Source organism: Falco naumanni, chromosome 7, assembly GCF_017639655.2.
Source record: "Falco naumanni isolate bFalNau1 chromosome 7, bFalNau1.pat, whole genome shotgun sequence".
Classification (NCBI taxonomy): domain Eukaryota; kingdom Metazoa; phylum Chordata; class Aves; order Falconiformes; family Falconidae; genus Falco; species Falco naumanni.
Genome location: NC_054060.1, coordinates 36,703,027 through 36,730,527, shown reverse-complemented (window position 1 = coordinate 36,730,527; position 27,501 = coordinate 36,703,027). Strand labels below are relative to the sequence as shown.

At 41.6% G+C, this 27,501-nt stretch overlaps 3 protein-coding genes and 1 non-coding gene across 6 annotated transcripts in view; 3 read left to right on the top strand and 1 right to left on the bottom strand.

Annotated features, from left to right (window-relative positions):
- Positions 1-336: 336 nt before the first annotated feature.
- TRNAI-AAU lies at positions 337-410 on the top strand. Its single transcript has one exon. It is a non-coding gene; the product is annotated as a tRNA-Ile (tRNA).
- A 478-nt stretch (positions 411-888) lies between these two features.
- On the top strand, positions 889-12,551 carry ZNF839 (zinc finger protein 839). Its single transcript, XM_040602505.1, is given in 11 exon segments — positions 889-1,301; positions 1,366-1,469; positions 1,507-1,673; positions 2,557-3,036; positions 3,038-3,487; positions 5,513-5,764; positions 6,441-6,533; positions 6,888-7,040; positions 8,709-8,849; positions 9,286-9,421; positions 11,177-12,551. Coding segments are annotated over 11 exon segments (3,270 nt in total). The 5' UTR covers positions 889-999; the 3' UTR covers positions 12,169-12,551.
- Positions 12,552-15,905: 3,354 nt separating this feature from the next.
- Positions 15,906-22,891, bottom strand: LOC121092068 (cyclin dependent kinase 2 interacting protein). Its single transcript, XM_040602504.1, has 5 exons — positions 22,762-22,891; positions 21,517-21,685; positions 20,203-20,329; positions 17,735-17,864; positions 15,906-16,228 (listed from the first exon to the last, which is right to left on the bottom strand). The coding sequence occupies exons 1-5, from the start codon at positions 22,766-22,768 to the stop codon at positions 16,026-16,028; spliced, it is 636 nt and encodes a 211-aa protein (XP_040458438.1). The 5' UTR covers positions 22,769-22,891; the 3' UTR covers positions 15,906-16,025.
- The window catches only part of TECPR2 (tectonin beta-propeller repeat containing 2), a 44,095-nt gene continuing 39,427 nt past the window's right edge, over positions 22,834-27,501 (top strand). For all 3 annotated transcript variants that reach the window (XR_005829172.1, XM_040602496.1, XM_040602495.1), the window contains exon 1: positions 22,834-22,942. The gene's annotated coding sequence lies outside the window, so the exon portion shown is untranslated. The remainder of the gene's footprint in view (positions 22,943-27,501) is intronic.

Below are 27,501 nucleotides of genomic sequence, written 5' to 3'. Positions count from 1 at the left end.
ATGCTTTTAACGTATACGCCCAAAACACATATTTTGTTTAACTAAATGAAACTGGAATCATATCCTGGGGAAGTATGAACCTATTGACTTAAGAGGTGAAGTCGCCCCACAAACGTGACCCGTGCTTGTTACCTCCCAGGTGCTGCATCCCCATAGGCGGGGCACAGCGCTCCCTGGACGAGAGGGTGCCACACGGGCGGGCGTGGCTGCGGCGCTGCTGGGGGGGGGCGAGGAGGGCCCTCGTTCCGCTCACCACCTGCCCTGCCCAGGCTGGATGGGGCTGTGGGGCCTGGACGCCCTTATCTACCAATAGACGAGCACTACCCAACGTCAACAGGCCGGTTAGCTCAGTTGGTTAGAGCGTGGTGCTAATAACGCCAAGGTCGCGGGTTCGATCCCCGTACGGGCCAGACAATGACTTATTTTTCCTTTACTTCTCGTGTGTCCCACCCAGCGCACCCGCGCCTGGCCCCGTATATGGGCGCAGCCATGGGGGTGCGGGCGGGCGCTACCGCGGCTATAACGCCCACCGTGCCCCCTCCTGCGGCTGGCGAGGTGCGAGTGTCCATTGCACGCCGGTGGCTGGGGGGCCCCTTCCGGCGCGTTTCGTTCCGTGCGGGCCCCGCTCACGCGCCCCTTTGCCACCTGCTCGCTGCTCCCGCTCCCCGCGGGACGCCGCCCCGTAGGCGCGAGTGGCCAGGCGCAGAGCCGCACGAGAGGAAGCCCGGCCCGCGCCGCTTCCCTCCGGCCGGTCTGTGTCACTCGCGGGTCCCACCCGGGGCCGCCAGCTCCGAGCGCGACCGCGTCCCGCCCCGCCCCCGAAGATGTCTGGCCCCGCGAGGCCGCCGTCGGTGCCGGGCGGCCCCGCCCCAGGGGCGCGGCGGGCCGCTGCCGGGGGCGCCATTGGCCCGCGTGCCGCCGGTGCCCCTCGCTTCGCCCCGCGCCTCCGAGACCTCCCGGGGGGGCCGATGCGGCTCCCGCCCGCTGACGCCTGCCAAGATGGCGGCTCCTGAGGAGGGGGGCACCGAGGCGCCGCCGCCCCCTCCTCCAGCCGAAGACGAGCCTCCCGGGGGGGTGACCGCCGCCTGCGGGGCTGCCCTCGGCGTGGCGGCGGCGGCCGGGGGCGCGGCGGGGCCCGCGGGCCCCTCGCCCTCCGCGGAGGGCCCGGAGCTGCTGGCGGTGACGGAGGAGCTGGCGCAGAGCTTGGCCGCCCTGGAAGCCGGCGCGGCGGCGGGCGGCACCGTCCTCTACCTGCAGGCGGACGGGAGCCTGGTGGAGGGCGCGGGGCTGAGCGCCGAGGAGCAGCGGCGGCTGCTGGAGCAGCTGCTGGCCGCCGCCGAGAGCCAGGGGCCGGGCCCGGCGGAGCCGCCGCCCCCCGCCGCCTCGCCACGCCGCCACGCCGCTGGCCCCCGCCGAGCTCCAGCGGGTCATCGAGCAAGTGAGCAAGGCCCAGGAGCAGCAGAAAGCCGCCGCCGGCCGCCGCCCCGCCGGAGCCCTGCCGGGGGCCGCCGCCCTGCCGCGGCGGGGGGTGCCCGCCGCCCCGGGACGCCGTCCCACCGCCGCCGCTGGCCAGCATCATGCACAACGCCGCGCAGCAGCTGCAGAGCGTGGCCCAGCAGGTCGCCCTGCAGCAGGGCAAAGCCATGGCGGCCGCCCGGCTCCTCCCGCAGAAGGTAACCGAGGGGGGGAGGCTGGGGGCAGGGAGCCTGCGGCACCCGCTCGGTGATGAAATCCGCTGCCGAGGGCAGGTCTTGGGGGCGGGTGTGTGTGTGTGTGTTTATGGTTTTCTGCCTTCCTTCTCAGTCACACCTGCCCTTGGGTGTAGGCTCGAGCCTTGCGACTGAAAGGCACAACTTTCAACGTGGTTTGGAAAAATCGCATTTGAGTGTAGAGGCTGGCTGCTGCAGTCGGTATTTCAGTCCGAGTACACGTGCAGCTAGAACAGCGTGGAAGAGCTGTTCCGTAGCAGTGGAGTGGTGATGTACAGGTAGATGATGCATGCGCCTGTCACAGACAGTGACACTCTCTGGGCTTTCAGGCCACCTTTTGGGGTGCAGGGGTTGTCAAGCTGAGGCAGAAATTCAGATGAGAGACTGCAAGGGGGATGAACCTCACAAAATTGTTTTTTTTTTTAACTGAGCACTTATTACAGTAGGTCCTGGATCTGGTATTTGGCACTTGTCATTTAGCAGACTGTAGTTCTCCTGCGTTTGGTTTGCTGAAGGTTATGAATCTGTGTAGGCGATGGTGTTGACTGCTATTCCAGAACAGGCCTGCTAGCAGGCAACAAAGCTGTGACATGGCCTAAGAGCAAACTTGACATGCTTTAGTTGAACAGCAGTCACAAATGTGCAGGAAAGCCTGTAGCTTGAAGGAAGGGACTCTGCTTTGATGTTATATCTGTGCTTTGATGCATTAAAATGGAAAACTAATGATGTGCATTTGTTTCTTTGTGCTTTGCTTTAAGGCATGTGTGTATCATCTTGATAAGCATTGTCTTTTATTTATAAATACTGTATTTGTGTAATCTCAACTCTTCCTTTTTTTCCACAAAAGCAGCTGGAAGCCATTTGTATCCAAGTTCAGCCAGGACAGATGAAGGGAACTGAAAGGCCAATGCCATCATTGGCACCAATCCAGCCCAAAACTATAGCGCTGAGTCAGTCGGTTGGTAGGAATTCTAGCATACCAGGACTTGGCATTATTAATCCCCAGATAATTAGGATACAGCCTGTTACAGGAACTGAGCAGCAGCAGCTATTCCTGCATAGTTCTTCTGAGTCTCCAGTTCAGTTGCTCATGCAGAGACCTTTACCATCTCATGGATCAGTGTCTGTGAACAAGATTCCCGCAGCCAAGATGCTAAATGGACAGAAAACTACATGTGCCGCAGTATCGGCTACAAGGTCTCCAAATATTACCATGATTGCAGCAAGTTCAGCAAATAGTCTGATGCCATGCCTTGAAAAAAACCAAAAAGATGACAAGTTAAAAAAATCCTTGAAAGTGAAAACTCGTTCCGGACGGATTTCACGCCCCCCCCAAATACAAAGCTAAAGATTATAAATTCATTAAAATGGAGGATTTGGCTGATGGTCATCAATCTGATTCTGATGACTACTCTGAGCTGAGTATAGAAGATGATGAAGAAGGAAAGGTGAAGGGAAAGGATGCATTATTCAGTTCTTCAAATTATAATCTGAAGCCCAAAATGTTTAAATGTCAGACTTGTGAAAAATCCTATATAGGAAAAGGAGGATTAGCAAGACATTATAAACTTAACCCAGGCCATGGAGAGCTGGAGTCTTCACCTCAAAAAATACCTTTAAATAAGCCTAATGGAAGTATATTTGTGGACAATGTCTGTGGAATAAGAGAGGAAATGATGAGTCCAGCACATTTGGATTCAATCGCTGTCACTTTAAATAATGAAAACACACTAGCTACGGGTCTGGAAGAAACTGTTGATTCAAAGGCTGAAGAACAGGTAAAGTGTATTACTTAGAAAAGCTGTCGGTTTTGTGGAAAGTAGAATGGCAGTTTTGTAGCCACATAGTCTTGTACTGCTCAGAAATATCCACCAATATGCTAAATTAAAAAAAATTGCCCATTGAAGTGATTTAAAAATAAATTGTTTCTTGTAGTGTTGCAGGAATAGCATTCTTGCACAGGCACATAAAACAAAAATGTTCACTGAGTGTTCATTTGTTACCAGTTTTCTGGCTTGAAAAAACCTTGTCTGCATAAACAGAATTCTTCTCTGCATTTGGATAACAATACTGTGTTGTTCAGTTACAGCCTTTAGCAGGACAGACAGCAAAACATCATCTGTTCTATCGATTCCTATTACTGAAATAATGTCATCACAGAAAAATCTCTTATTAGGAATCCAACAGCAGACTGCAGCTTTTCCTAGAGCAGGTTTTGAAAGTGTGGCTTAGTTACCCCTGCAAACCAAACACCTTGGTGAAACTTGAGTCTCGGGGTTGGAAGCTACTTTAGCTGCAAATTTCTTTCTGTGCTGTTTTAAGATGGGTCACTTCAAAGTAAAGTTTCCCTTTTAATATTAAAATTACTCTTAACATCTTGCAGCAAGAGCTGATACAGCTGCTGTCTAGGAAAAAAAATACTTTTTTGGATGTAGCAGTGCCACATATATTACTTTTATTTGTGAATGTGAAGTCATTCTCAGAAATGTGAAAATTTAGAGCTTAAGATGCCAATGCAGCAAACAAACCTCCCCAGTCCTGTACACTCTTTTGTTGTCTTTGGAAAAAGAGAATTGCAGAATACTGAAGTCTGCTCTCTGTATTATTATATAGTTGTTACTTCCCTGTGCAGCACTTATTTTACCTAGGATCTTGGGAATTTAGAAAAAAAATTACAGTCAGTCTCATATGTAATACTACTGAATACTAGATTGTTATCGTACCTGCTACTTTTAACTAGCAGATGGATTTTACGAATTTGTGCTTTAACTCACTGATTTATTACAGTTTTTGGGCAGGGAAATACTTCCTGGAAAGAAGAGCAGGATTGTTAAAACTGGTACGCTGATAGAGATAGATCGGAAGGCAATCAAGATCCCTACATTCAGCCTAGTCTTATGTCATATTTAGAACTAATTTAGTAATTTAATCCCTGGATAGAATGACATAAATTTGCCCTTTTTAGAGCTTTCCTAATCACTAGAACAGTAGGGAGCTGCTGAATGTTGGGATGAAAATGTACTATGACAAGAAGCCTGATATACCTCTGTCCTGTTGTAAACTCCTCTCAAAAAATATAGGGACATTCTTAGAAGTTCTAGCTTGGAAGGGAAGACAAGACATGCTCAGTAAGAAATCACTGCTTCTATCAGTAAAAAAATTTTTTACTGAAATCACAATGATAACTTAAAAATAGAAAACGTACTTTGAGTTTGCTATTTGGTCTAACAACAAAAGCAGCTTCTTAGCTGCTTTCTTAGGGAAGACGAAGGATTTTGAAATGTGGACACTGGGTAATATATTTTCATTTTTAGTTACTGAGCTTGTCACTGGTCATGGTTGTTGAGAGATTTTGTCTTTCATATAAAGTCTTCATGCTTTGACATAGTTAAAATGAAACCCAAATTTTTCTTTGGCTATGTTTTACTGCTAATTAAGATTTATTTCTACAACCTCTTTATTTGAAGAGGACATATTTTACTTTGAAAACATTAAACATATTCAGTTGACATAAAACAGCTCTTTAATTACATTCCTTTAATCTCTGTATCTTGTGTGACACTTTGTGGATGAAAAATAATAACTTTGCAAATAATGGCATGTATACGTTGCAGAAGTGGCAGTCATACTTATGTATTGGATTTATTCTGCAACTTTCTTTGCAGTTATGCTTGTATCCAGCTTTGCATTATTTAATGTGCTATGTATTGTTTGCATAGATGAAGAACTTAATTATAAAATGGTCTTCCTCAAAACAGTGTTTAAAATGATGAATAAATACTTTTCTCTTTCTTTTAATTAAGACTTGTAAGTCTGCAGAAAGCAGATACTTGTTGGCAGAACAACAAAATGAAAACAGTTCAGGACACCGAGGACCTGTAACACCAAAAGGACCTGGAAGACCCAGACGACCAAAGAGACGTGGTCGACCAAGGATGGGTGGAAGATCTAGGTGTTCTGGAAGGCTTAGCAGACCTGGTCAGTCCCCTTCAAAGTCAATTAGTAGTGTGTCAGCAGAACACAATGTATTCAGAAGAAAAGCTAGGTTAAAAGAGGTATGGTTCTCTTCTGCAATTACTTCACAAGTATATTCCCCTCCGCCCTCTGTATTTCTGCTAGAAGTATTTCTAGCAGAACACTGGACAAAGGGAAAATGGGAACTCAGTCTGGAAAGGGACTTTTGACATGTAGATGCACTCTTGCTATCCTTTTTCTGGAGGAGGAAAGTTACTAGCTGCTGTTCTGTATCTCATCCAACACAGTAAAAATAAACACAGCTGAAGCTGGGCAACATCAAATTAGAAAGGAAACCCCCACCCTCACCCAAAACATCCCCATGACCCCAAAAAACACCCCACCCAAGACCAAACCACAATGAAGTTCTTGGGGGAGGACAGAATGGGGATTAAAATCCATGCAATTAACACAGTTTTTTGTTTGTTTCCTGTGTGTTGTGAAAGATCCTTTATGGCTACTAAATCTACTGATGTTGCTCTTCTTTCTATGAATTGGCAACATTTGTAGGACTGTTTTGTCTGTGTATGGGTAGTAACTGTTTTGACATTTTCTAATTTATCTACTCTTTGGTGTTATGTTTGCATCTATTCTCAAAGCTGCTTAAACATACAGTGTATCTTTCAAAAAAAGTAGTGATACTTTATGTTCTGAATGTGGGATGCATAACCTTTGTAGGCTGCTTTGCTCTAATGAACTCGTTCTGGCTTTTGACAGCTAATACAACAATGCGATAATGAAGACTTAATGGAGCTGGCTCTCCCACGTCTTACAAAGCTTGTTACAGTATATGAATTTCTGTTGATGAAGGTGAGGTTTTTTTATGTAAAAATCTTAAATTATTTTAGGGAGACTTTCATTAGTATACATAAAAAGATTCCTTTAGAGATGTATCTGCATTTCCTAAGTTAGAATTGTGCAGAATGTAGATGTTTGACATGTCGCTTCATTCTTACACAGGCAAAACTGGTAGGTCTCTTGATTGAAAGCCTTGCTTTTTGCTGCCTGGTTCAATAGCATTTTTGAATATTCTATAATCTTTTGACTTGAATACTTCTGTTTTAAAATGTTGAAAAAAACTGAACTGACAGATTTTAATGTAATCTTTTTTTAAAATATAGGGAGGGGGAAACAAACCCTTTCTTTTCCCCATCTTATTTCTAGGTGGAAAAAGGGCATCCGGCCAAAGCTTACTTCCCAGATGTATATAGGGAATTTGAAGACTTGCATAATATGGTAAAGAAAATGGCTTATGATCACCTCAGTAATTCTGATTTGTTGAGTTGCCAGCAGCCTGTTGAAATAAAAGATGCTAAGGTAATGAAGCACTCTATTTGGAATTTGATGTTTTTGTTTGTTTATTTATTTTAGATGCTTTGTGTTCTTATTTTTCTCTGATAAGCTTTGCCATGCTGGAAAAGTTATTTGAAGAAAATGTTTCTTGATGAGCAAAAATAGACATTGTTGTAAAAAGTCCAACAACTAACCAAAAAGAAAAAGAAATCTGTGATAAAACTACAATTCTAGTTTATGGCAATAGATGAAACTATAAATATATATATATATGAAAAATCTAGCTGTGCTGATATTTGTCTTGCATATTTAGTGAAGCTGCATGTTACTTCAAGGTGTATTTAGAATTAACTGCTAATAGAAGGACATCGTGATGTTTGATTAGGAAGAAGGGGTCTATATTTAAAATGAGCGGCCTTGATTTAAAGGGCTAAGTGGTTTCATTGTAAAATTAGGATGGACTGAACACCTGTATGCAGTTCACAGTCATACTGACAAATATGAAAGGTAGTGAATACATTATAAAACTGAGAACTGATTTCAGTGACTCTTCAGATTCATTGTTATTGCAGCTGTATCTAGAAAGACAAGGTAGGTTTGTTTTGGGGTTTGTTTGTTTTTTTAACATGGATCTGTTTATCCTTATGGATCCTTGTCAATCTGTGTTCCCCTTAGAATAAAACAACTCTTCATACAAAAAATATTTTTTGTTTTTCCTTCTCTGTTTCAAGTAGTGAAAATGCTGTTTTGTATGCTACCTTCAACAAAATTTCCAGATTTTGTGCTCATTAAGGTATATCAGCACTGAATTTGCAACTACTATGAGAGGGGAACATACTAGAAAACTCAGAGTAGGGATGGGGGAAGGTAAGATTTTGGTTCTTGTAATAATGCTGATTTAAAGAATGAAGTTCTGTATGGACTGTTAGCAGTGGTTAATACTTATTTTTCAGAATAAATTGTGACATTTGCTAGACATACTAAAAAGCCTTTCTAGAGTTGTTGCATGCTTATCTAGCTATTTTGTAATTAACACTGATGTTTCCCTTTGGAGAAACAGAGTTGCACCAAGTAAAGGGATGCTGTTGATACTGGCAGTCCCAAAATGGAACCTCTTTCTTGCTTCTCTTCAGTGTTAATGTGCATTCTTAATATAGAACTGTGCTCCTAAAGAACCCAAACCAAAACAAGCCAACCCAAAACAAACAAATAAAACAACCCAGCCTTGAGAAGTTGTATACTAGCACACCTGCATAAGGATGAAGCACAAGAATGGAATGTGGGGAGTGGGGGAAAAAAAAATCCTTAACTACTCAGAGATACTCTTTAAACAGGAAGACCTAAATGTTTTTTAAATAATGGAGAACCTCAACAGTGTTCTTTATTAAACTGTGCTCTTAGTAACCGTCTCTGGATTCTATATATAACCATTGTACTCATAATTCTTTTGAGTTTGCCTGTTGATATTCACCTTCAAATGACGGTCATGTTCTATTAATATGGAAGTAAGAAGAAAACATGGGAGTCTAAATACTTCATTGAGCTGTGATGATTGATTGTCAGGCTGTGTAGTTCTGTGTCCCTGTGTAGTTCTAGTTCAGTTTTAAGAAAATGGACCTGTATTTCAGCATATATGTACTCAGACTGGAGAGGCTAACTCATTACTTTTTTTTCCTGTAACTGTTTTTAAAGGTTGCTGAATCACTAGGAATTGCAGAAATACTCACTGGAGAACGAAATATGCGAGGTGTAGACTCTTGTTCACAATGTATAATTAAAATGGTTAGTGAGCAAGTGCCTGTGGAGATACTGGGACAAAAACGATTAGCTGAGGTATGGAATACCTTTGTGAAAATTAAAAATGAAACTAAGACAAATTAGGGCTTGTTAAAATAAATAATTACTCCTTAAAAAATCATACCAGTATTATATGACTCACGTTAAAGTAAGGCTTTCATGGTGTTTGGGGTTTGGAAATACTTCCTACTGTGGTGTCATAGCAGAACATATGAAAAGCTCAGAGAGATGCTCTAATGTTGAAGCAAGGGCAGATTGTTTCAACCAAATATCAAAAGTAATTGGTGGCATTTTGGCAAAGTGTGAGGGCAGTGTTTAAATCCTTACCTTTTAGGAAGACCTTAAGTGTAAATCCCATTTTCAAGGAGAGTATCAGTTCACTGCCATGAAGTGCCCACAGTTAGTTTGTGATCTTTCCCAATGTTGTCAGCTGTTACAGTGGCAGCCAGTTAATTATCTCTTGTATTGACAGAGCTCAGGGGAGGAAATGTTGCCATCAGCCAAAAGGACCAAGTTAGAAGACGTAATGGAGAATGTGAATAATTATGCCAGTCAAGATGAAGTGAAAGAAAAGAGTGGGAATTTATGTACACTGTTTGAAAAAGATGGTAACCTCTTCAGATTTTCCAGTTCTGTTGTGTTTGTGGGGGAGCTGAACAAATCTCTGTTCTTCAAGCTACTGTGGTTTTTGTCTTAAGGTTTCATTTCTTAACTTGCTTCCCAGGTTGTTCAAAAGCAGCTGTTTAACTAGAAAGGCCTCATGGAGCCAGGGGAAGTTATGGATGATGCATACCACAGCAATAGATCAATTCTGAATGCACGATAATCCGGTTATTGATACTACTACAGTAGTACTATGAGCATAGTACTGGTCTCTACTGTGTGCTTCCTGAATGCTTCCTGTCTGCCCTATCCATCGTAGCTGAGGCGGTGTATGACCTTTGTGTCAGCTGTGGAAGAGCAGAGAAAGAGGAAGCAGTGTGCATGTCCATTCTGTCTGTGCCAGCAGGCTGCAATAGCAGAATCATTGGAGCTTTGTGGATCCTGGGGGAGGGGGAGAGCTGGTGCAGGCTGTCCTGTATCCCAGGGGAGATGTGGGATCTGAAGATTGGAATTAAGGTGCTATTTTGCAGTGGTTGCCTTTCTTTTTATCCCTTGTCTTTATTCTCCCTGACCTTCAGATTGGCAGGGTAACAGTGGATTAGAAAGGAAGGTGAGATGGGTCCCATCTGTAATCTCCTAAAACTCCACTGGTCTTTGATGCAAAAGTGTTGCAGTAATTCAGGGGCGTTAGGATCACTGTTGTGAATGATTCCAGCCCTTACGCATCTCTAGGACGTGTGTATCAGTACCATCCTCTTGTTTTGTAAATGTCTTTTTTTTGGTGTTGCTGTAAGCTGCTTGGCTTTTTCCCTTTGCACATCTTTCTGCCAATGGTTGTGTTTTTGTTTTCCCCTTTAGTTTGTTTTTTTTCTCTGAAAGGCTGTCTGCATGACTATGTTTATTTCTTATTGTATTACGATTTTCCTCTGCTATGAGTTTTTTTAATTTTTCAATTGCACTTGCTAGTAGGGCCTTTGCTAGTGTACAGTACAAAAAATTTAAAATGGTCCCTTCTGAAGTGTGAGGCCTCCTTTGTTGTGCAGTGATATCTTTCATAACAACAACAACCAACCTACTTTTTCCTTTTGATCTTCAGTAATAAAACCTGACAGCTTATACTACTGCAGCTTAGTAGTTACTGTTCAACTACCTACTGGGTTTGTGACCTGGCTTTTGGTCCAGATCAAATAACTGGTAAAACACACTAAATCATTAGTGCTTTTTACCTTTTCTGTCACAGGACCGAGGTTCTCCTGCAGCTGTTAGCACAGCTAATTAAATACGTAGTAACTTGATGATATGTCTGAGTCCAGGATGAGCTTGATTATCAACAGCAATTTTATCAAGTTCAAATGCTTCTGTCAATGTACTAATAGAGATGGGGATGAGCAGCTGACAACTTTGTGCCTGATATATTCTTTTAATGTTACCGGCTGTATGCCAGATGGAAAAAATTGAGTTTGACTTTCAGCCCAGAATTTTCAGGATTAACAGAAAAATGCTGCTTCTAATGTAAGGTTCCTTGGTACGGAAATACTAAATAATATTTCACTATCCAGAAATTCCATAGAGTATTTTTATACTGCCTTTCTCATTGGGAAGTGCTGTGAAACTCTTGTAAGGCACGTCAGGTTTGCTAATGTGGGGGAAGAAAGCAGGGAAGTAGTCCAGCTTTTCCTCCAGAATTATTGCATAAAAGAATTTTTTGGACATGCAATATTAGGTTGCCCAACAAGATGATACTTCTTTCACCTTTTCAGGTTTTAATCCATTAAATGGAGAAATCCTGCTTTCAGAAGATAGGCGTATCACTTGCTGCACAACTGGAAGTACATTACCGACAGCAGAGGAACATAATTCACTTGCTGATTCAGGAGTTAGAATCGATGCTGAAAATTCAGGTACCTTCTCCCAGACTGTGAAAATGAGGATAGAGTATTCCCAACCTGTGAACATACAGGGACTAGATATGGCAGGTGACGCACCTCTGCTACATACTGAAGTTGTACTGCCTGTTGAAGCAGGTGGCTCGCCTGAATTAGTTCAAGCGCACTTTGTGAGCGAGAATACAGCAGGTGAACTGTCAGCTCCTGAACTTTGCAGGTCTGTGTCGGAGGATGCAATGGACAGTCAGAGCACTGACTTGCTGACGAGTGAAGAAAATGGTCACAATCAAAAATATCAGAAACTGCAAGAAGAAAACCGTAATTTTGCTATTAAAGAACATTCTGAACAATTCCGTAATGCTGATGTGACTGATGAGATGCAAGAACTTGAAAAAGTTTTTTCAACAAACATTGTGCCAATAAACTACCCACACAGTGCTCAGACTGAGTTGCACCAGAACCCTGTCCAGGAAGCCTCCTTGTCTGCTCATGTGAACCATGAGAACTCTTTTAAAAACATGAATCAATTTTCTTGTGGGACAGAGGAGCAACGTGAGGTGGAGAATACAGTAACTGTAGATGAAGCTGTAGCCTTTGAGATTACCGATGAGAGCCATGATTTTTTGTCTCAGGGACATGAACAGATTTTTATTCAGACTTCAGATGGGCTTATCCTGTCTCATCCAGATACTGCTGTTTTGTCTCAGGCAGAAGGCATTGTTATTGTAACAGATTCCAATGGTACTACAATGCACATTCGCACACCTGAGGGTATACCTTTGGAAACTGTGGAAGCACTACTGGCAATGGAAACAGATGGCCAAAGTGAAGATATTTTGCTCTCGCAAAGTGAATTGGAGCCATAAATTAGAAAACTGTATATGCTTTCTTCTGGAAAAGACTGAATATAAAATGTATATTTTTCTAATGTGAATACTGAAATAATGGAAATTTAACTTATTTGTAAACTGTTTCTATGCCCTGTACTTTTTATAACTTATGTTTATATAAATCTAGCAGCGTTGCAACCAAAAATTCTAGAATTAACATTGTTCTATTTGCTTTATATGTTGGGGGTGGGTGGAAAGTGGAAATCTGTCAACCCTAAAACTGTTGCACTGTTCCCTTTTGTTACATAATTCCTTTTCTCTCTAGCCATCTAAAAATGCAGTAAGTTGTACTGCTGTTCAGCAGTGATGTGCTGTGTACTGGCGAGCTGTATATGGGTAAAATAAAAACTATATTAAAAGCATGTTTTCTGTGCCACTGAGATTACAAAACACTTTGTTATTGCACTTTCTTAAAGCTAGCTTGAATATTCATTAGCATCCAGACTTGATGTGCATAAATCTGCGTGGAAAAATGGGCAGTTTTAAATATAATCCATGCTTGTGCATTCTGGGAACAATGTGACAGCCTAGCTGATCCTCACTTAAATAAGCATCCACTGAGTGAAAGACAAAAATAGCCTCAAACAAGATCCGATTTGTACTGAACTGTTGAAAATATAATTAAGTATGCTTGTGTAATGTTCAGCCCCACCTTCAGAAATTGCTGTTACTTAAGACAGAAATGGGAGGCTGCATAAGTAATGATCTGATTTTCCTTAATAAGATACCACATTCTTTTTTTACTTTAGTCTGTGATCGTTAATTTTGTTAGACTTGTATTATACTTTTTTCTTTCAGATGCTTCTAACCATTGACCTTCCTAGTAACTCCACACTGCCCTGTACTATTTAATCATAAAAGGTGTCCTTGACTATAATCCCTGTTTTATGGAGTCAGAAAACTTACCAAATTACTTATCTACTGCTATCTTGTACTTTTGTCATACGCTTGAATGGTAATTTTTTGTGGAGATTCCCTAGCAGCTTCTTGTCCAAGACACTGTCTTTCTTTCAAGAAGCTTGGCAGGTGAAAAAGAAGAACCTTAAACGACCAGTATCTTTAGTTTGTTCATGAGCTACTGCAGACATTACTGAAAACTGGTAACATACCTTTAAAATGTTTGTTGTTGCCTCATTGCTAAATACATGAGACTACTGAGATAAACGGACAAATCAGCTAAAAGGACCTGTGATAGGCAGGAGAACTGTTCTTAAATCAAGTACGAACATTGATTTTTTTTTTCCATTGTCTTTTTACTCTCATAAATCTATATGAGAGAGAGGACAATTCAGAGGTGGAACAAGCTTTTCTACTGCATCTTTTTAATATAGTTGGTTTGGGGTTTTGGGTTGGGGTGTGTTTAGTTTTTTTTGTCTTGGTTGCATAAGTAGAAGATTGATTAGCCAAACCACTGCCTTTTATGTGTGAATGTGAAAGATACGATCATGTATTAGTGAACTCCTGTCTGGTGTTTGGGTTTATGGTCTAGTTTTTGTTCTGGGTTTTCCCCCTCTCTTTTTTTAAGTGGTGGTTACCACCTGGTCAAAAGATACAGGCTTACCTTGTAAGTGAAGGTACCATACAAAGCAAGGTTCTGCTGGTCTTTCAAACTCTTTTGTACTGTCTTAATAACTACATCTAAGGGCTCCAAATGTAACGATCAACTGCTTAGAGCTATAATGACAAAACATCTCTGCAATGTTTTTGCAGTAATATTCCTGTGTCTGATGGCAGTCAATGAGCAAGGGAGGCTGTGAATATGAAGATTCCTTCCTGTAGAGCTTACTTCCTCCAAGAAACAAGAACAAACCACAATTTCCACCTGTGCAGAAAATGAAAATTTGCTTCAATTCTGCCTTCCCTATTGATTTCCACATGCTGGGAAACAGAATACACCTGCTCTCATCTTAAAAGAACAATTCTGTAAGCAAACCAAGCTTTTCTCCTTGGAAAGTATTTTTCAGGTACAAAGGTGTTTCCATAGTGACAAGGGTTTGGCCCTACTCAAAGTTGGCTGTTAAACTAGGCGGAACACTTGCACAGAAAAATAATAAAACCCAACAAAGCTATTCATAACTGATTGTACTCTCCTTGAGCTACAGCAGAATTTCTTTTTAGATGATAGAAATTTGGGGTAAGAATAGAATGCTATTAAGCTGTCAGAAACAACCTTCTTGTTGAACAGAGCAATGTAGAGAAAATTTCCAATTCATGTCTGTCTATTCCATTATTGCAGGAAACTCAGGAATTTCCATTACCAAGCTTATGGGGTTTCAGCTTGGAGCCAGTTAAGTGACCCTACTTTTCCTATCAGAAATCTGTTCCAGAATCTCTCGCTGTTTTCATTAGATTTTTCTAGTGTCAAACCACAGCCATGATAGTCATTTCATAGGAGTGTGCATTTTGTGTCATTGTCTTTTACTTCAAATAGTTACTTCAAGGAGAATGAAGGGTAAACCTCTGTCAGTGCACAATGAGTCAACACTTGGAAACCCTACATAATTGGGTGAAGTAGGAGATATAAATCAACAGTTTATATAGGAGCAGATCATACAGGCAATCAGTACGTGGGAAGAATTTAGATTATTAATCATAATGAAGTAAGCAGAAGGCCTAAATTCACTATGCATTAGGGATTTAACTAAAAATGATAACACAGCTGCATAGTTTCCACATTCCAATACACTTTTCTGAAAAGTGGTAATTTGCAGTAGCAGCTAACGGTTATTAAAGGCTGGATAAGGGTAGCAGTTTCTCCACACTACCTAGGTCTGACACAACAGTATGTTACAGTGATTATTATGTCTTTAGCAATGAAAGCAAGTAAGGGTATTGAACTCCCCTTCAGCATTTGGCTTTTGCATTAACTGTTTTTCCCGAACACACTCCACTCTTTTCCAAGAAAGCAGCATGAAAAAGAAAAGAATTTGAGCCACCAGTTCTTGTCATATAAACTGCTAACCAAAAACATGGGGGGGGCCACACCAGTAAACCAAACCCACTTGGCATCAGAAACAGTAATCCAAGGAAAAACTCACTGAATCTTATGACAGGAAGCAAACAATATGGGATAAGGCCATGACTGAAGCAGGTCTTGTTTTTATTCAACAGCTGCTTTCATGTAACATGTTTAAAAGAAAAAAGTTAGAATGACTTAAAAGAGACAAGACTTTTTCATACGACTGTGGAATGGTGAGTTGTACTAAAACTTCTCAGGGTGCTAGTTCAGGCTTGGCTCACTCTTCAAGGGTGATGTACCTAAGCACACTATAATCAAAACCAAACCAGAATTTACACTACTGTCTGCGACAGCCTTTCAGAACCACATATCAAACTGTGGATCATTTTGGATCCTGCCTTCTGTGCTTTCCTTTCCTTTTCCCCATTTATAAAACAAGTACAAAAGTGCTAGCCCTGTTAAGTCATGTAAAAAAATGCCATGAAAGATCAAGAAGTGCTGAATTTCTATGGTGAAAGGGATAACGTAGGTATTTTAGAGTGTCAAGACTTGGAAAGTAGTTACATTCTTTGCTGTAGATGTCTATGTGCATTGAACCTCCCCCCCCAGACCACCACGTAGTGCTTACCTCTCTCTGATTATAGGGGACTCAGCCTCCTAACTGTATCCTCTGTGCTGCACTTAAAATGGATAAAGCAACCAAAACCAGATTGTCCCATGCAGAAAAAAGTTTCAGCTGAGACAAAATAATAGCTACAGAGAAACACTTCTTTTAATAAGCTTTACAAAAACTCAACTTACTTGGTAAGCCTTGCAATTTGCCATTTCAGTTTCATGTAAGCATCGTTAGAAGCAAGCCATGTAACATTTGAAACTAGCACTGTCTATGTCCTGTTTCCAGCAGCATGGCTTCAAGTAGTAGTTTGCTGCTGTTCTCAATGTAAGGCTGGTATAACCATGATGATAAATAGACCATCAGCAGATCCTGGTCAGCAGAATGAGCAATTTCTTGTACAATTGTTTGCTTGAGTTGTAGTTCCTTCTTGTACATTTCAGAAAGCTTCAGAGAAACTTCATCTGAAATGGATTGAAAAACCTTTCACACCGACCAGAACATTTCAGCAACTCTCTGAAAGTTAAATTATACTTGTAATATATTGACCATTAACCCCCACCACCACCTTATATAAACTATTTGCCATATTTAGACTAGACATCTTGTTGTTTACAGCATTAATAACATTTGTACACTAGAATATAAAATGCTAAACCATTTCCTCAGCTTTTGGATATATTCTATACACTTGTAATTTTGACTTGAATCAACTTTTAATTCTAGAATAAGCAGAGGTGTTGAATCTCAGGGCCCACTATAAAATTAACAATTATAGCTATTCTTTCAAATAACTGAAATTTGATCTTAAAAATTGGTAATGCTATCCTGAAATACAAGCTTCACATTTTAGAGTCACTGTTGATTTTAGTTAATCTAAAGGATGCCCTCACATGCTATCAGGCACTTTAGCAATGCGTGATCACCAATGAGTGATACTGATCGTGAAAAATAGCAGTAAAACAACACAACAGACCAAAACTGAAATAATGTAAAAGCCAATATTGTTACTAGTTATGTTAGTAATACTGGTAGGGGGGCTGAAATATATCTATGTAATAATCTTTGTTTGGCTTTCTAAAAATAACCACACTTTATTTTTAGAGAGACACTGATCTTGTGTTTCTAACTTTGCTTGAACTATCACTACCTTCAGGAGGATTTAGTCTTTCATGGAGTAGTGGGCATCATTAAATGATTCAGTCACAACGAGCATTTTGACAGCAGCTGCCTTTCTCATTCTTACCCTTTTAAGCTGGCAGAAACTAGTACATAAGTTTCCCACTACCTTCTGGTAGCGAAGTAAGAAGCAGGCTTTCACAAAGGTATGACTTTTACTTCACACAGAAAGCTGTTGGTTTGCATGCAACCAGGCTTCTCTCTAATTCAAACAGTCTAAAATCTGCGGTAATACCAGTCAGGAGGCAGTATCTTTTGTCATCAAGTGAATGCTAAAAGGATTGATATTAACAATAGACAGTAATTGAACATTTCCTTGCTTGTCTTGACTGACATTGAGATCAGAGGTATTTTAATTCAGCTGCCTGAGAAATAACTGAGGTATAGCTTGCTCTTTGCATTCAAGGATTTCATTTCAGTGTCAAGTAACAAGTCAAGTCAGTTAAGCCTATGGCTTAACACTACCAAGTTGCAAATATGCCTCTCCCTACAAAGGATGTGGCTGTTGCAGCTTGGACACTGTAAGCTGCCGACGAGCTTAGGTTTATGCTGTAATTGTTGCATGTCAGACAATGCTTGGCAATCCATACAAGCAGTCATCAGCAGTAACCCTAAGCCAAGTGCTGCATCCATGTGTTTATTGATTAGTCAATTAAAAAGGAGACAATTCTCTCTCTCTTTCTCTCTCTCTCAGGCAAGACATCCAGATAAAGGGGTTTATTTTTCAGTCCTAAATAGGATGACATCAACGACACAATGCAATTAGCTAAGATAATCAATGTTTTACTTACAGAAGTATGGTGTAGGCCATGTATGAAAGAAGGGTGCTGTGCAATTCCCAGCCCCGTGGTGGAATGTTTCCAAGTCACAGATTGCTTTAGTAGTCAAAGTAAGCTTTTCCATTTTCAGTTGTATTTTTGTCTGAAAATGATGAACACGTAATGTTAATGAACATCTCAGGAACATTAGGCTACTATAAACTTAAAATATTTTTTAAAACAATTTCTTAAATTTTTAAAACAATTTAATTTTTAAAAAACTATTTCTGAAGATTATTTAGTTTTAACATTTCTAACTCACTTTTTTAAACTCCAGACAGGGATCAAAGCTGGATTTTACACAAAGATTTAATATGAGATACCCTAAAATTCTGAATGCCGCAGATATTACTTAGTGACTCTTGTTTCCTCCATGTAGAAATATATTAAAGCCCTCTTGCATTTTTTCACCTTTCTTTGGGTTTTTCCTGTGGCAGTTTAGTACTGGGGAAAAACATCAGACTGTCTATGAACAAGTGTGGCACGAGCCCTATAAACACATGCTTTCTTACATTACCATATCAAGATGACTTGATTTTGATTTCAAAAGCCCAGTGGCAGGTGAGAAAAGCAGCTCAAGCTACTACTGACAATGTATCTAGGCTGATTTAACAACTTGCTTCAAAAAACAGGTCATTTAATCCACTTCCTTCAAAAAACAGGTCATTTAATCCACTTCCTTCATGCTCATCTGACTTTGTGCATTACTAATGGGGACTAATATTTACAACAAAATAGAGCTTACAGGGAGTATCTTTAAGTCAATAAGTGAAAATATAGATCATAGAATCACCTAGGTTGGAAAAGACCTTTGAGATCATCAAGTCCAACCCTTAACCCTGAACTAAAAAGTCCATCGCTAAACCATGTCGCTAAACACCACATCTACGTGTTTTAAACACCTCCAGGGGTGGTGATTCCACCACCTCCCTGGGCAGCCTGTTCCAACGCTCGACAGCCCCTTCAGTGAAGAAATTTTTCCTAATATCTAATCTAAACCTTCCCTGGCATAACTTGAGGCCATTTCCTCTTGTCCTATTACTTGCTGTCTGGGAGAAGAGACTGACCCCCACAGGCCTACAGCCTCCTTTCAGGTAGTTGTAGAGAGCAATAAAGTCCCCCCTGAGTCTCCTCCTCTCCAGACTAAACAACCCCAGTTCTCCCACCTGCTCCTCATAAGACCTGTACTCCAGACCCTTCACCAGCCTCGTTGCCCTTCTCTGGACGTGTTCCAGCACCTCTGTGTCCCTCTTGAAGTGAGAGGCTGAACACAGGTGAATACTGGACACAGTATTCAAGCTGCAGTCTCACCAGTGCCAAATACACATACGTGGGGACAATCACTTCCCTGGTCCTGCTGACCACACTGTTTCTGATACAAGCCAGGATGCTACTGGCCTTCTTGTCCACCTGGGCACACTGCTGGCTTATGTTCAGCTGGCTGTCAACCAGCACTACCGGGTGTTTTTCCAACAGCCTGCTTTCCAGCCATTATTTCTATAAACTCATAAGCTGGTACAAACTAATAAGGAATGAAAAATATCTGTAGTAGCTATGTTTAGTACCCGGTCTCTAACACTGGTTGCTTAGACTCCTATTACTTGGGAGTAATAAACAACTGCATCAACACACTTAGCGGTCTGAAAACAAAACTACCTCAAGGGAAAAAAACAGAAAAAACCCTCCAAATTACTGTTACCTTTTCCCACAGAACAAAGTTTGAGGAAAATCCAGCTGCTTTCCTGCTTATTCTAAATACTGGACTGGTATCCTCTCTATACAAAAGAATAGATCTATCATCTTTTTAATGGGCCTCCACTTTGGCAGAAGTCTGTAAAAGTTATTTTTAATAAGAAATTTAAATTACAGTATCAGGCAAAAAAATACTCCTTTTGCTCTCTGTCAAACTGACAGGTGACATTAATTCATAGCAATGTATACAGAAAAAAGGTGGGTTACATACTAATTATCTTACTCCACTCTCTAGAGGAGTTCTGCACAGAAAATGCAGGTAGGCGGACTAAAAATACAACTGCATTATGTCTGATCAAAGACAGCTGCAAGGATATGATGGCAGGTAGAGCACTGCTTCATGCTTTGTTGTTTGTTTTGTTCTAAACAGAGGGAATATTCAGGATGAGAAAACAGCTGCAGTTTTAGAATGCATTTTTGTATGATTCATTTTCAGAAGATCACTTTATAAAAGGAGATTCAGAATTATAAGCAGAAGGCAGATGTAAAACCAAATTTCAAATTTACCAATCAAGAAAATTAATGGTGCATGCTAGATTTATAATCATTTGGGTCTGAAGACAAAGAAGTGTGAATAAAAAAATCCCAATTTTCTGTTTACAACAAATACTTGAGAGCATTTCCTTAAGTCATACTTCAACACACTTGGAATTGATTCATATTGACTAAGACTGAAAAATGGGTGTTACCATATGCTTTAAGGTCTCAACTAATTCTGCACAGAAATTGTCGAGTTCTTCGTTGTATTTTGGAGCTGACTTTTCAGATCCTGTGGCACTGTTATCACATGCTATCTCCAGTTTGTTGTCTTCAAATCTAAAACAGAAACATTAGGCAGAGTAAACAACTGCATACAGCTTTACTTGAGATGTGCAGATTTAAAATCCATGTGGTCTGATCCTACAAAATCTCTCTTTCACAGGCTGATCATGAGAATTCCTAAATAAAAATAGTAAAAGAGATAGCTAGCCATGTGAACAGTTGGAGCTGGTACCATAATCTTCGGAGGAACATAGAATTACTCTACCTTAGAGCACGTGCTTGAGAAAACAGTTGCAGGTGTTAAGATAACACCTCTTCCCACTTTACTTTCCCCCTGTGTTGGAGGTTATTCTCTGATAACAGACAAGATATGCCCAGGCTTCAGCTGCTCCAGATTGGTGCCTCACTACAAACTCACCTTCATGCACAATTTAAGCTAAGACATTTAACTGTGAACCCAGAGCAGCTAATGTGCAGACACCTATCCTGTCTTACTGACTTTTCCACAGAAGCTGTAAACATAGGGGAGAAGGAACTGCTAGAAAGTGAAAGCAACACCTGACACCATTACAGCAAAATATTCCTGAACTTGTACCTGTCAGAATCCTGTCAGATAAACCCTGTTCAGCTGTCAGGGCTCTGAAGTTTCTTCACAAAACCATTAGTTACAGGTTTTTCTTTACAGCATAAAGAGAACAGGTCTACCAAAGCTGGGTTTTCGTTTTGGAGGTTTTTGTTTTGTGGTGTTTTGGTTTTTTTTGTTTTGTTTTTTGTTTTTTATCAGCACTGTTATAACTTTTTTGTCCCTATAAATCACTGATTCTTTCTTAAAATCTGCTGAATTTTTGACTTGAGTAAAATTTGGTAACAATGGCCTTTGTAAATATGCAAAAAGAGTAAGGGAACCCATATAGGCTGAGATCTATAGGGTTAGATTCTAACTTTGTACATTCTAGAAGTTTTTAAACTATGTTATGCATGACTATGTATAATAAACATTTTCAATTTCTTGCAAATATAATTACTTTATGAGATTAATTTAATCTTTGAGACATTTATTATTTGCATGTAAATAGATCATGTAACCAAGAAGTGTAAGGGCCGAGTTTGATCTCAGTTAGCTTATCCAGACATGTTCTTTCCCCCATTTCCAAAAAAAAGAACTTTCTAGTGAAGAAAACTGATAAATTTCTCAATAAACACAATCTTTATGCTGTCTTTACTTGTATTATCATACTTACTGCTCACTGATCTTCATGTTGACTATTTTGTTTGCAACAGTAAATCCACTATCATTCAGTCTCTCCCATTTCATCATTAAATTATGCCAGTCTGCTGCATTATCTTTAATTTTTCTTGCACTGACAGATAAAACAGGTCTTCTTGGAGTACCATCAACAGGACTTTTTGCTGTATGAGAAAATAAAGAAATTCAAGCCATTTAAAGCATACAGAAATAAAACAGTGTGCTTCGACAGCTGTTTGTGTGAATTATTTCCTTGTTTTACTGCTGAATATGGATTAAAGTAAAATGGAATTTACACTAGCTGTCTTCAGTCATAAAATCTAATTCCTCATCTGTCAGCCTTACCACTATTGACAAGAAAATAATGTTATTAAAAAAATGCAGGCACGTTCTGAGATGTGGCATTGCAACATGGACAGTAGTGGCTTTGCAGTACTAATCTAGCAGTCTTCCGTCAACGTACAACAGTCAAACGCTAACGCAGTGTACGACGATAAGAAATCATGGCAGTGATTACTGTACCCGCACAGCACTCATGCTGCAAACATCCAAATTAATTCACATCAGCAGGTGAGCTTGAAGTGTTTGGGAGAATGCTGGATCCTACAGAAGATGGTGGGTGCTTTACCCCCGAGCATAAAGCCCACATTTTACAAGGTGTCCTTTGAGGCCAACACAGCAACAGGAATCCACTGCGCATTACTCCCTTGGCAGGCCAGCATCACCTGAGCGGGAGGGCTGCTGTCACCTCATGTCACCTTAGCAGGAGTGCTGCTGTCACTTCAGCGGGAGGGCTGTGGCAGCCCTGCCCGCCCAGCCCGCACCACCGCACCTTCACGCCTCGGGAAGGCAGGCGGCTGCGAGGGTAGCTCGAAGCTAAGAAATGCCACCCGACGCTCTGCTTGCGCCTTGGCTACTTTTAACTTTTATTCACAGAGACACTTGTAACTGGTCACACCCGCGAAGCCCACACACGTAGCGAGACACAGGTGTCATTCACCTCCCCCGGGGGCCATGCGCGACGTGCTGGGCACCTTCCTCACCCGCACCACGCGCGACACAGGGCACCACACACACAGGCACACACACTAATTTACTTAGGAAGCCCCCGACCCCGGTCCCTGGCCGCTCCCCGCTGCCCCTCACTCTCAGCCAGGGAAAGGACCGGCCCCGGGCCCTGGCCGTTGCCGCCGCTCAGCTGGGCGGGAAGCAGCCCCCTCACCCGCCCTCCCTCACTCACCCGCCATGGCGGCACCCGCCGCCCGCGGAAGTGCGCTCACGTCCGGCCCCGCCCAGGCCCGGCCCCGCCGAGCGGCGCAGGCAGCCGGGGCCGCCGCCGCTGCTGCCTCGGGGCCTGGGCGCCGCCGCGCTCTCTTCCTCCGCCCCGCCGCTACCTGTGGCCTCGCCGCGCTCCTGAGGCGGTGAGTATAGCCGCGTCTCCGCGGAGACGGGTAGGAACCGCCTGAAGGCCCGCTCCGGCTCTCGTTTTCCTCTCCGGTCGCCGCCATCGGGGCCTGCCGTGGCCGCCTGTTGCGGGTGAGCCCGGTGTGGCGAGGCGGAGCGGGCTGGCTCTCCCGTCCGTGCCCCGGCGGCTCGCCTTGGGAGAGCGCCCGCGTCAGGGCGCGCTGCGGGGCTCCGGGAGGGCGGCGGTGGGGCGGCCGTTGCGCGGCTGCGGGGACTTCGCCGCCGGTGGCAACACCGGCATGGGCTGAGGTAAAGGCGGCGGGAGAGCGGGGCGGCGGGGCTGGCCGCCCGCCCGGGAGCCCGCGCCAGTGCTGTTCTTCCTCCCCCGTCAGAAGCTGCGACCCCTGAAGCGCTAGAAGGCAGCTCGTTAGGAAGGAATGGTTTGAAACACCGGCCGGAATGTAGAAATGCGTTTAAGTAAGGAAGGTTTCATAGGCAAACTGGGTGTCCCAAGAGCATCGGAGCGAGTAAAGCCAGGTTCCCACAGCCCCTCTCGGCGTACCTGCGTGCACAGGACCCCGGGTGCTCCTTTTCGTGGCCTTTCCATCCCTGTCACCTGGGTTTGTTGTTTTGGTTTTGTTTGTTTGGCTTTTTTCTTTGAAAAAAAAAACCCACCACCCTCTTCTGAGCCAAAAAGTGCAATGTTTCAGGAGTCCTGTAAAGTGACGTGTGTGTCAGTCAGGTAACTGCCACCTGTGTGCTGGCGGGTCCTCTGCCTGCCAGGGGTGCGCGTCGACGTTCGCCCGTCTGCTTGGCACCTGTTTGCTGTGAAAAGCTCTGGAGATGTGGCAGTTGTGTGGCCTGCTCCTCAGGCTAAAAATGTGGGAAGAATCAGAGAATGAAACCACTTTTCTTTTTAGTTAGCAGGATCTAGCTGAGATGAGAGGCTGTTGTGTTTAGTGGTGGTTATATATATGAGTTTGTCCGTACTCCGAAGAGCTTAAATTCAAGTTTTTATGCCAAAGAATATAAAACCCCAGAGCTGTTGTCCCTCATGTACACACAGGACACGGGCTCAGAGAAATGCGGTGATAGCTTTAGCCTCCAGCAGTCAATCTGTGGCATACCCTGGCACTGAACCTTTAACCACTGCCTATCTGTTTAACCATGGGATTATCTCTCACGTTAGTTGCCTCTGTTAGGCAGCGTTGAGCCCTATTTCTGTAACCAGAGAAATTTTTTTAAAAATTGCTTTTCAAAACATGGCCTTGAATGCAATATTTAAAAGCTTGTTGGGAACTTTGTGAGTTGAGAAGGAAGGACTGTCTTTGGTGATTGTTTTTGATGTGCAACATAAGGTATTTTTCTCTGTCTCTGCTGCAGGGTAACTGCTTAGCACAAGCTGATTTGCACTATACAGCTGTTACGTACTTCAGAGTAGCTGTGGCTGACGCAGAGTGAACATGTGTGTCCAGTTCCAAAATCTGTCTGAGAAAATAGATTATATCCACTGTTTGGCTTTGATCAATGAAGTAGGAAAAACAGATAACAAATAATCCTCAAGCTGTTAATAAAAAGACTACATGTGATACACAACTGTGATTAGGGGGATGTTGAAGACTTCAGGCTCAAAAGCAGAGAATCGTGGTGTTTATGCAGTTTTTGAATATATAGACCATATTGCAATTCTCTAGTCCTTTATACATTTGTTTTGTGTAGATAAAATTACTTAATTAGCAGTATTTTTAGGAAAGTGATGATTTGAGCTTTCAGTTTTCATGTAAGCAATGCAAATGTTTTGTTAGTCTGTAAACTACTCAAGATGAAACTAATTTGTGTATGATGGCAAGAAATTATAGTTTATTAATACATTTTTTTATTGTATAGGGTGAATGGGTTATAGAGAACAAAACTTAATTTCACTTTTTTACAGCTTTGCCATCAGAGAGTATTGAAATTAGATCATACGGAAGTTTTACAAAGAGTGAGAACCCTAACCTGACAGCAGATTTTTTTAAGTTGACTTAGTATATGACAAGAAATAATCCCTCCCAGTGTTTTCTGTGGGGGAAAAACACCCTATCAAACTCTCCCTTTTTTCTCTTTTTAAATTAAATATAAAGTTAGAAAACATGCATCAGGTGGCAGATAGGATTGTTGTAGAGGAAAGAGTTAACAGTCTTTTTTCTGGACAGGACGCATTTCCATAATTCCATAGTTTTTAATGAATTATTATGTTTTTAACAGTTTAATTGAGCTGGAAGGATAAGTGATGGGAACAAAGAGAGAGAATGAATTTGGAGGACTTGCAAGGTTCTTTGGCAACTGGCAAGTGTGAGAGAGTTCCAGCTACAAAAGCAGCTTCGGATGATGACAGATGTGAATTGTAGGAGTGACAAAAGGAACTTATAAATTTCATATATTTTGTTTTTTGAGGCAGTAGCTGGGCAGTGGTAGAAGTTGAGATTAGACAGAGGAAGACTTATATATCTGAGACTCAGGACAAAGACTGGGGTTTATTTTACCAGAAGAAAAAAAAAAAGAAAGAAAAAAAGGGCCAGCAGCTAGTAAAATTACTAAACTGGCAAAACAGCATGTTTATAACAGCAAACAAGAGACTTCAGCAGTGGGTTCTCTTTTTATTTAGTTGACTGTAGATAGAAGGTATGCATGATAGAAGCAATGCTGAAGGAAAGGGCAGGAGACCTACAATATAAGATAGGAAATAGGTGGTGTGTGAAAATACTGTAAAAGAATGTTGATGCACTGAGGTTATCTGTTAACTTAGTAAACAACTCTGAAAGGAACTCTTTATTCAGAGATAATTTGGACATGTTCATCAGCCAATCCTTGTGATATTTTATAAAATAGGTGTCATGACAGTAAACACTGGAGAAGGGTAGGATTAATTTCTAAGCTCTAGCAAGCAATAAAATTTATCACAATTAAGAACATCTAATAACTGCACTGGCTTATTTACTGGCAGTTTTTGTAACAGAAATAAAATATGGGTCCAGTAACCAATCTTTATTCCTGCAGCCTTGTCTAGCATGGGCTTGAATGGGTAATGTCATGCAAGTAATCCTTTTGGATTTAGTGGAATTGTATGTTGACAGCAAGTGTTTCAGGGCCCAAAGCCTGTGTGCTGAATCCTCTTGCACAGCAACTGCAGTAGTTTGAAAACTGAGACATCAGAGGTTTTCACAGTAATAGAGATATTAAACTAAAGCAGCTATATTTTTTCTGATTTAGTTGATATACACCATAAGCAATGTGTGAAGCTGCCAAACAAATACCATTTTCTATCCTTAGAGAAATAAAAACTAGGCATAATAGGGCCTATCTCACAAATTGCAGTAGGAATACTTTACAGAATAATTTTGAGCATTTAGAAGTGTTTCAGCTGGCATATTTCTGTTTTTCATTTCTCTAAGGAAGTTATAACTCTGCCGAAGCTTAAAAAATCTTCAATGTTACAGGCTTAAACAACCATAGAAAACTTTAATCTTTGCAGAAATCCAAAATTCTTGTCTTGGGAAACTGAAGGTCTTTTTGGCAGATTCTAAACATCTGTTAGATTAATCAGGCTTGCTTGTGGCAAAACAAAATTCAAGAAGTAAAGTTTCTTTCCTTTTCCATGTTCCAAAGTCATCCATGAGGAGAACAGTTACTACTGCAAAGTATTTTTGTCAAGGCTGTCACCTCATGATGAGAAAAATTACTGGGTTTAATTAAATTTTTTGAATATTTTTACATATGTCATGGTTGTATCAGCTTTTTCTGAAGATACCAATAGGTTATTACTATGATGAGCTCTGACTGCATTTTTTTTCTTGAAGGCAAACAGAATCTTTGTTTCCGTTACTCTTAGAAAGATGCCAGAATTGTTCCCTAAGTATATTTACAGTGTCACTCACCAGCATGAAATTATTTGCTTAACCGTAAAGGGAAACACAGGCATATGGTACTTTTTTCCATTTGCTCCTTATCTTTCAAAATTCAGTTGCTACATGGATATTTTCCTGGGTTGGCCAAACTGTGTTTTCTGTCATTTTTGCATTGCCTCTTTCTTCCCGCACTACTTAATTTTTTGGTTGTTATTTGATTGTATAGCAGACGTAGCTCTAACTGAATTGTTTCTCAACTATGTTTTCCTTGGAGGTGTGGGGCATTAAGGAGCTGAGCATAAATAGTAGTTTGATGGTTTGGTCTTATAGCACTGTCTAATACAGTGAATATCCCATGCTCTCAGTGCTGGGAGGATTGAGGGTAGAGTTTGCAGATAGATGAGGAAATATACCACATGAATTGTTCAGTGTCAGAGCCCTTGTGGTTCTTTCACTAGCTAGACGAGAAGAAATGCTGCATTTGAACTCTACTTTGAGCTCACAGCTGCAACAAGAAGTGGTTAGCCCATATTTATGGTTACCATACATCTTTAGATACTGGCTGTACCTAAGGCATAAGCTTATTCTATAAAAACAGTTCTTCTAAGAATAATTTACATTCGCTAGAAGAGTTTAACTTGCTTTTTCTTTATACAAAACAAAATCTGAGAATTTCTACATCCATACTT

Bases quoted from the DNA above. Each gene is read 5' to 3' on its own strand.
- LOC121092068 (XM_040602504.1), bottom strand. The intron at 17,865-20,202 runs GTAACACCCATT...CATCATTTTCAG, and splicing joins TTGAGACCTTAAAGCATATG to ACAAAAATACAACTGAAAAT. The intron at 16,229-17,734 runs GTAAGTAAAACA...AATCCATTTCAG, and splicing joins ATGGCCTACACCATACTTCT to ATGAAGTTTCTCTGAAGCTT.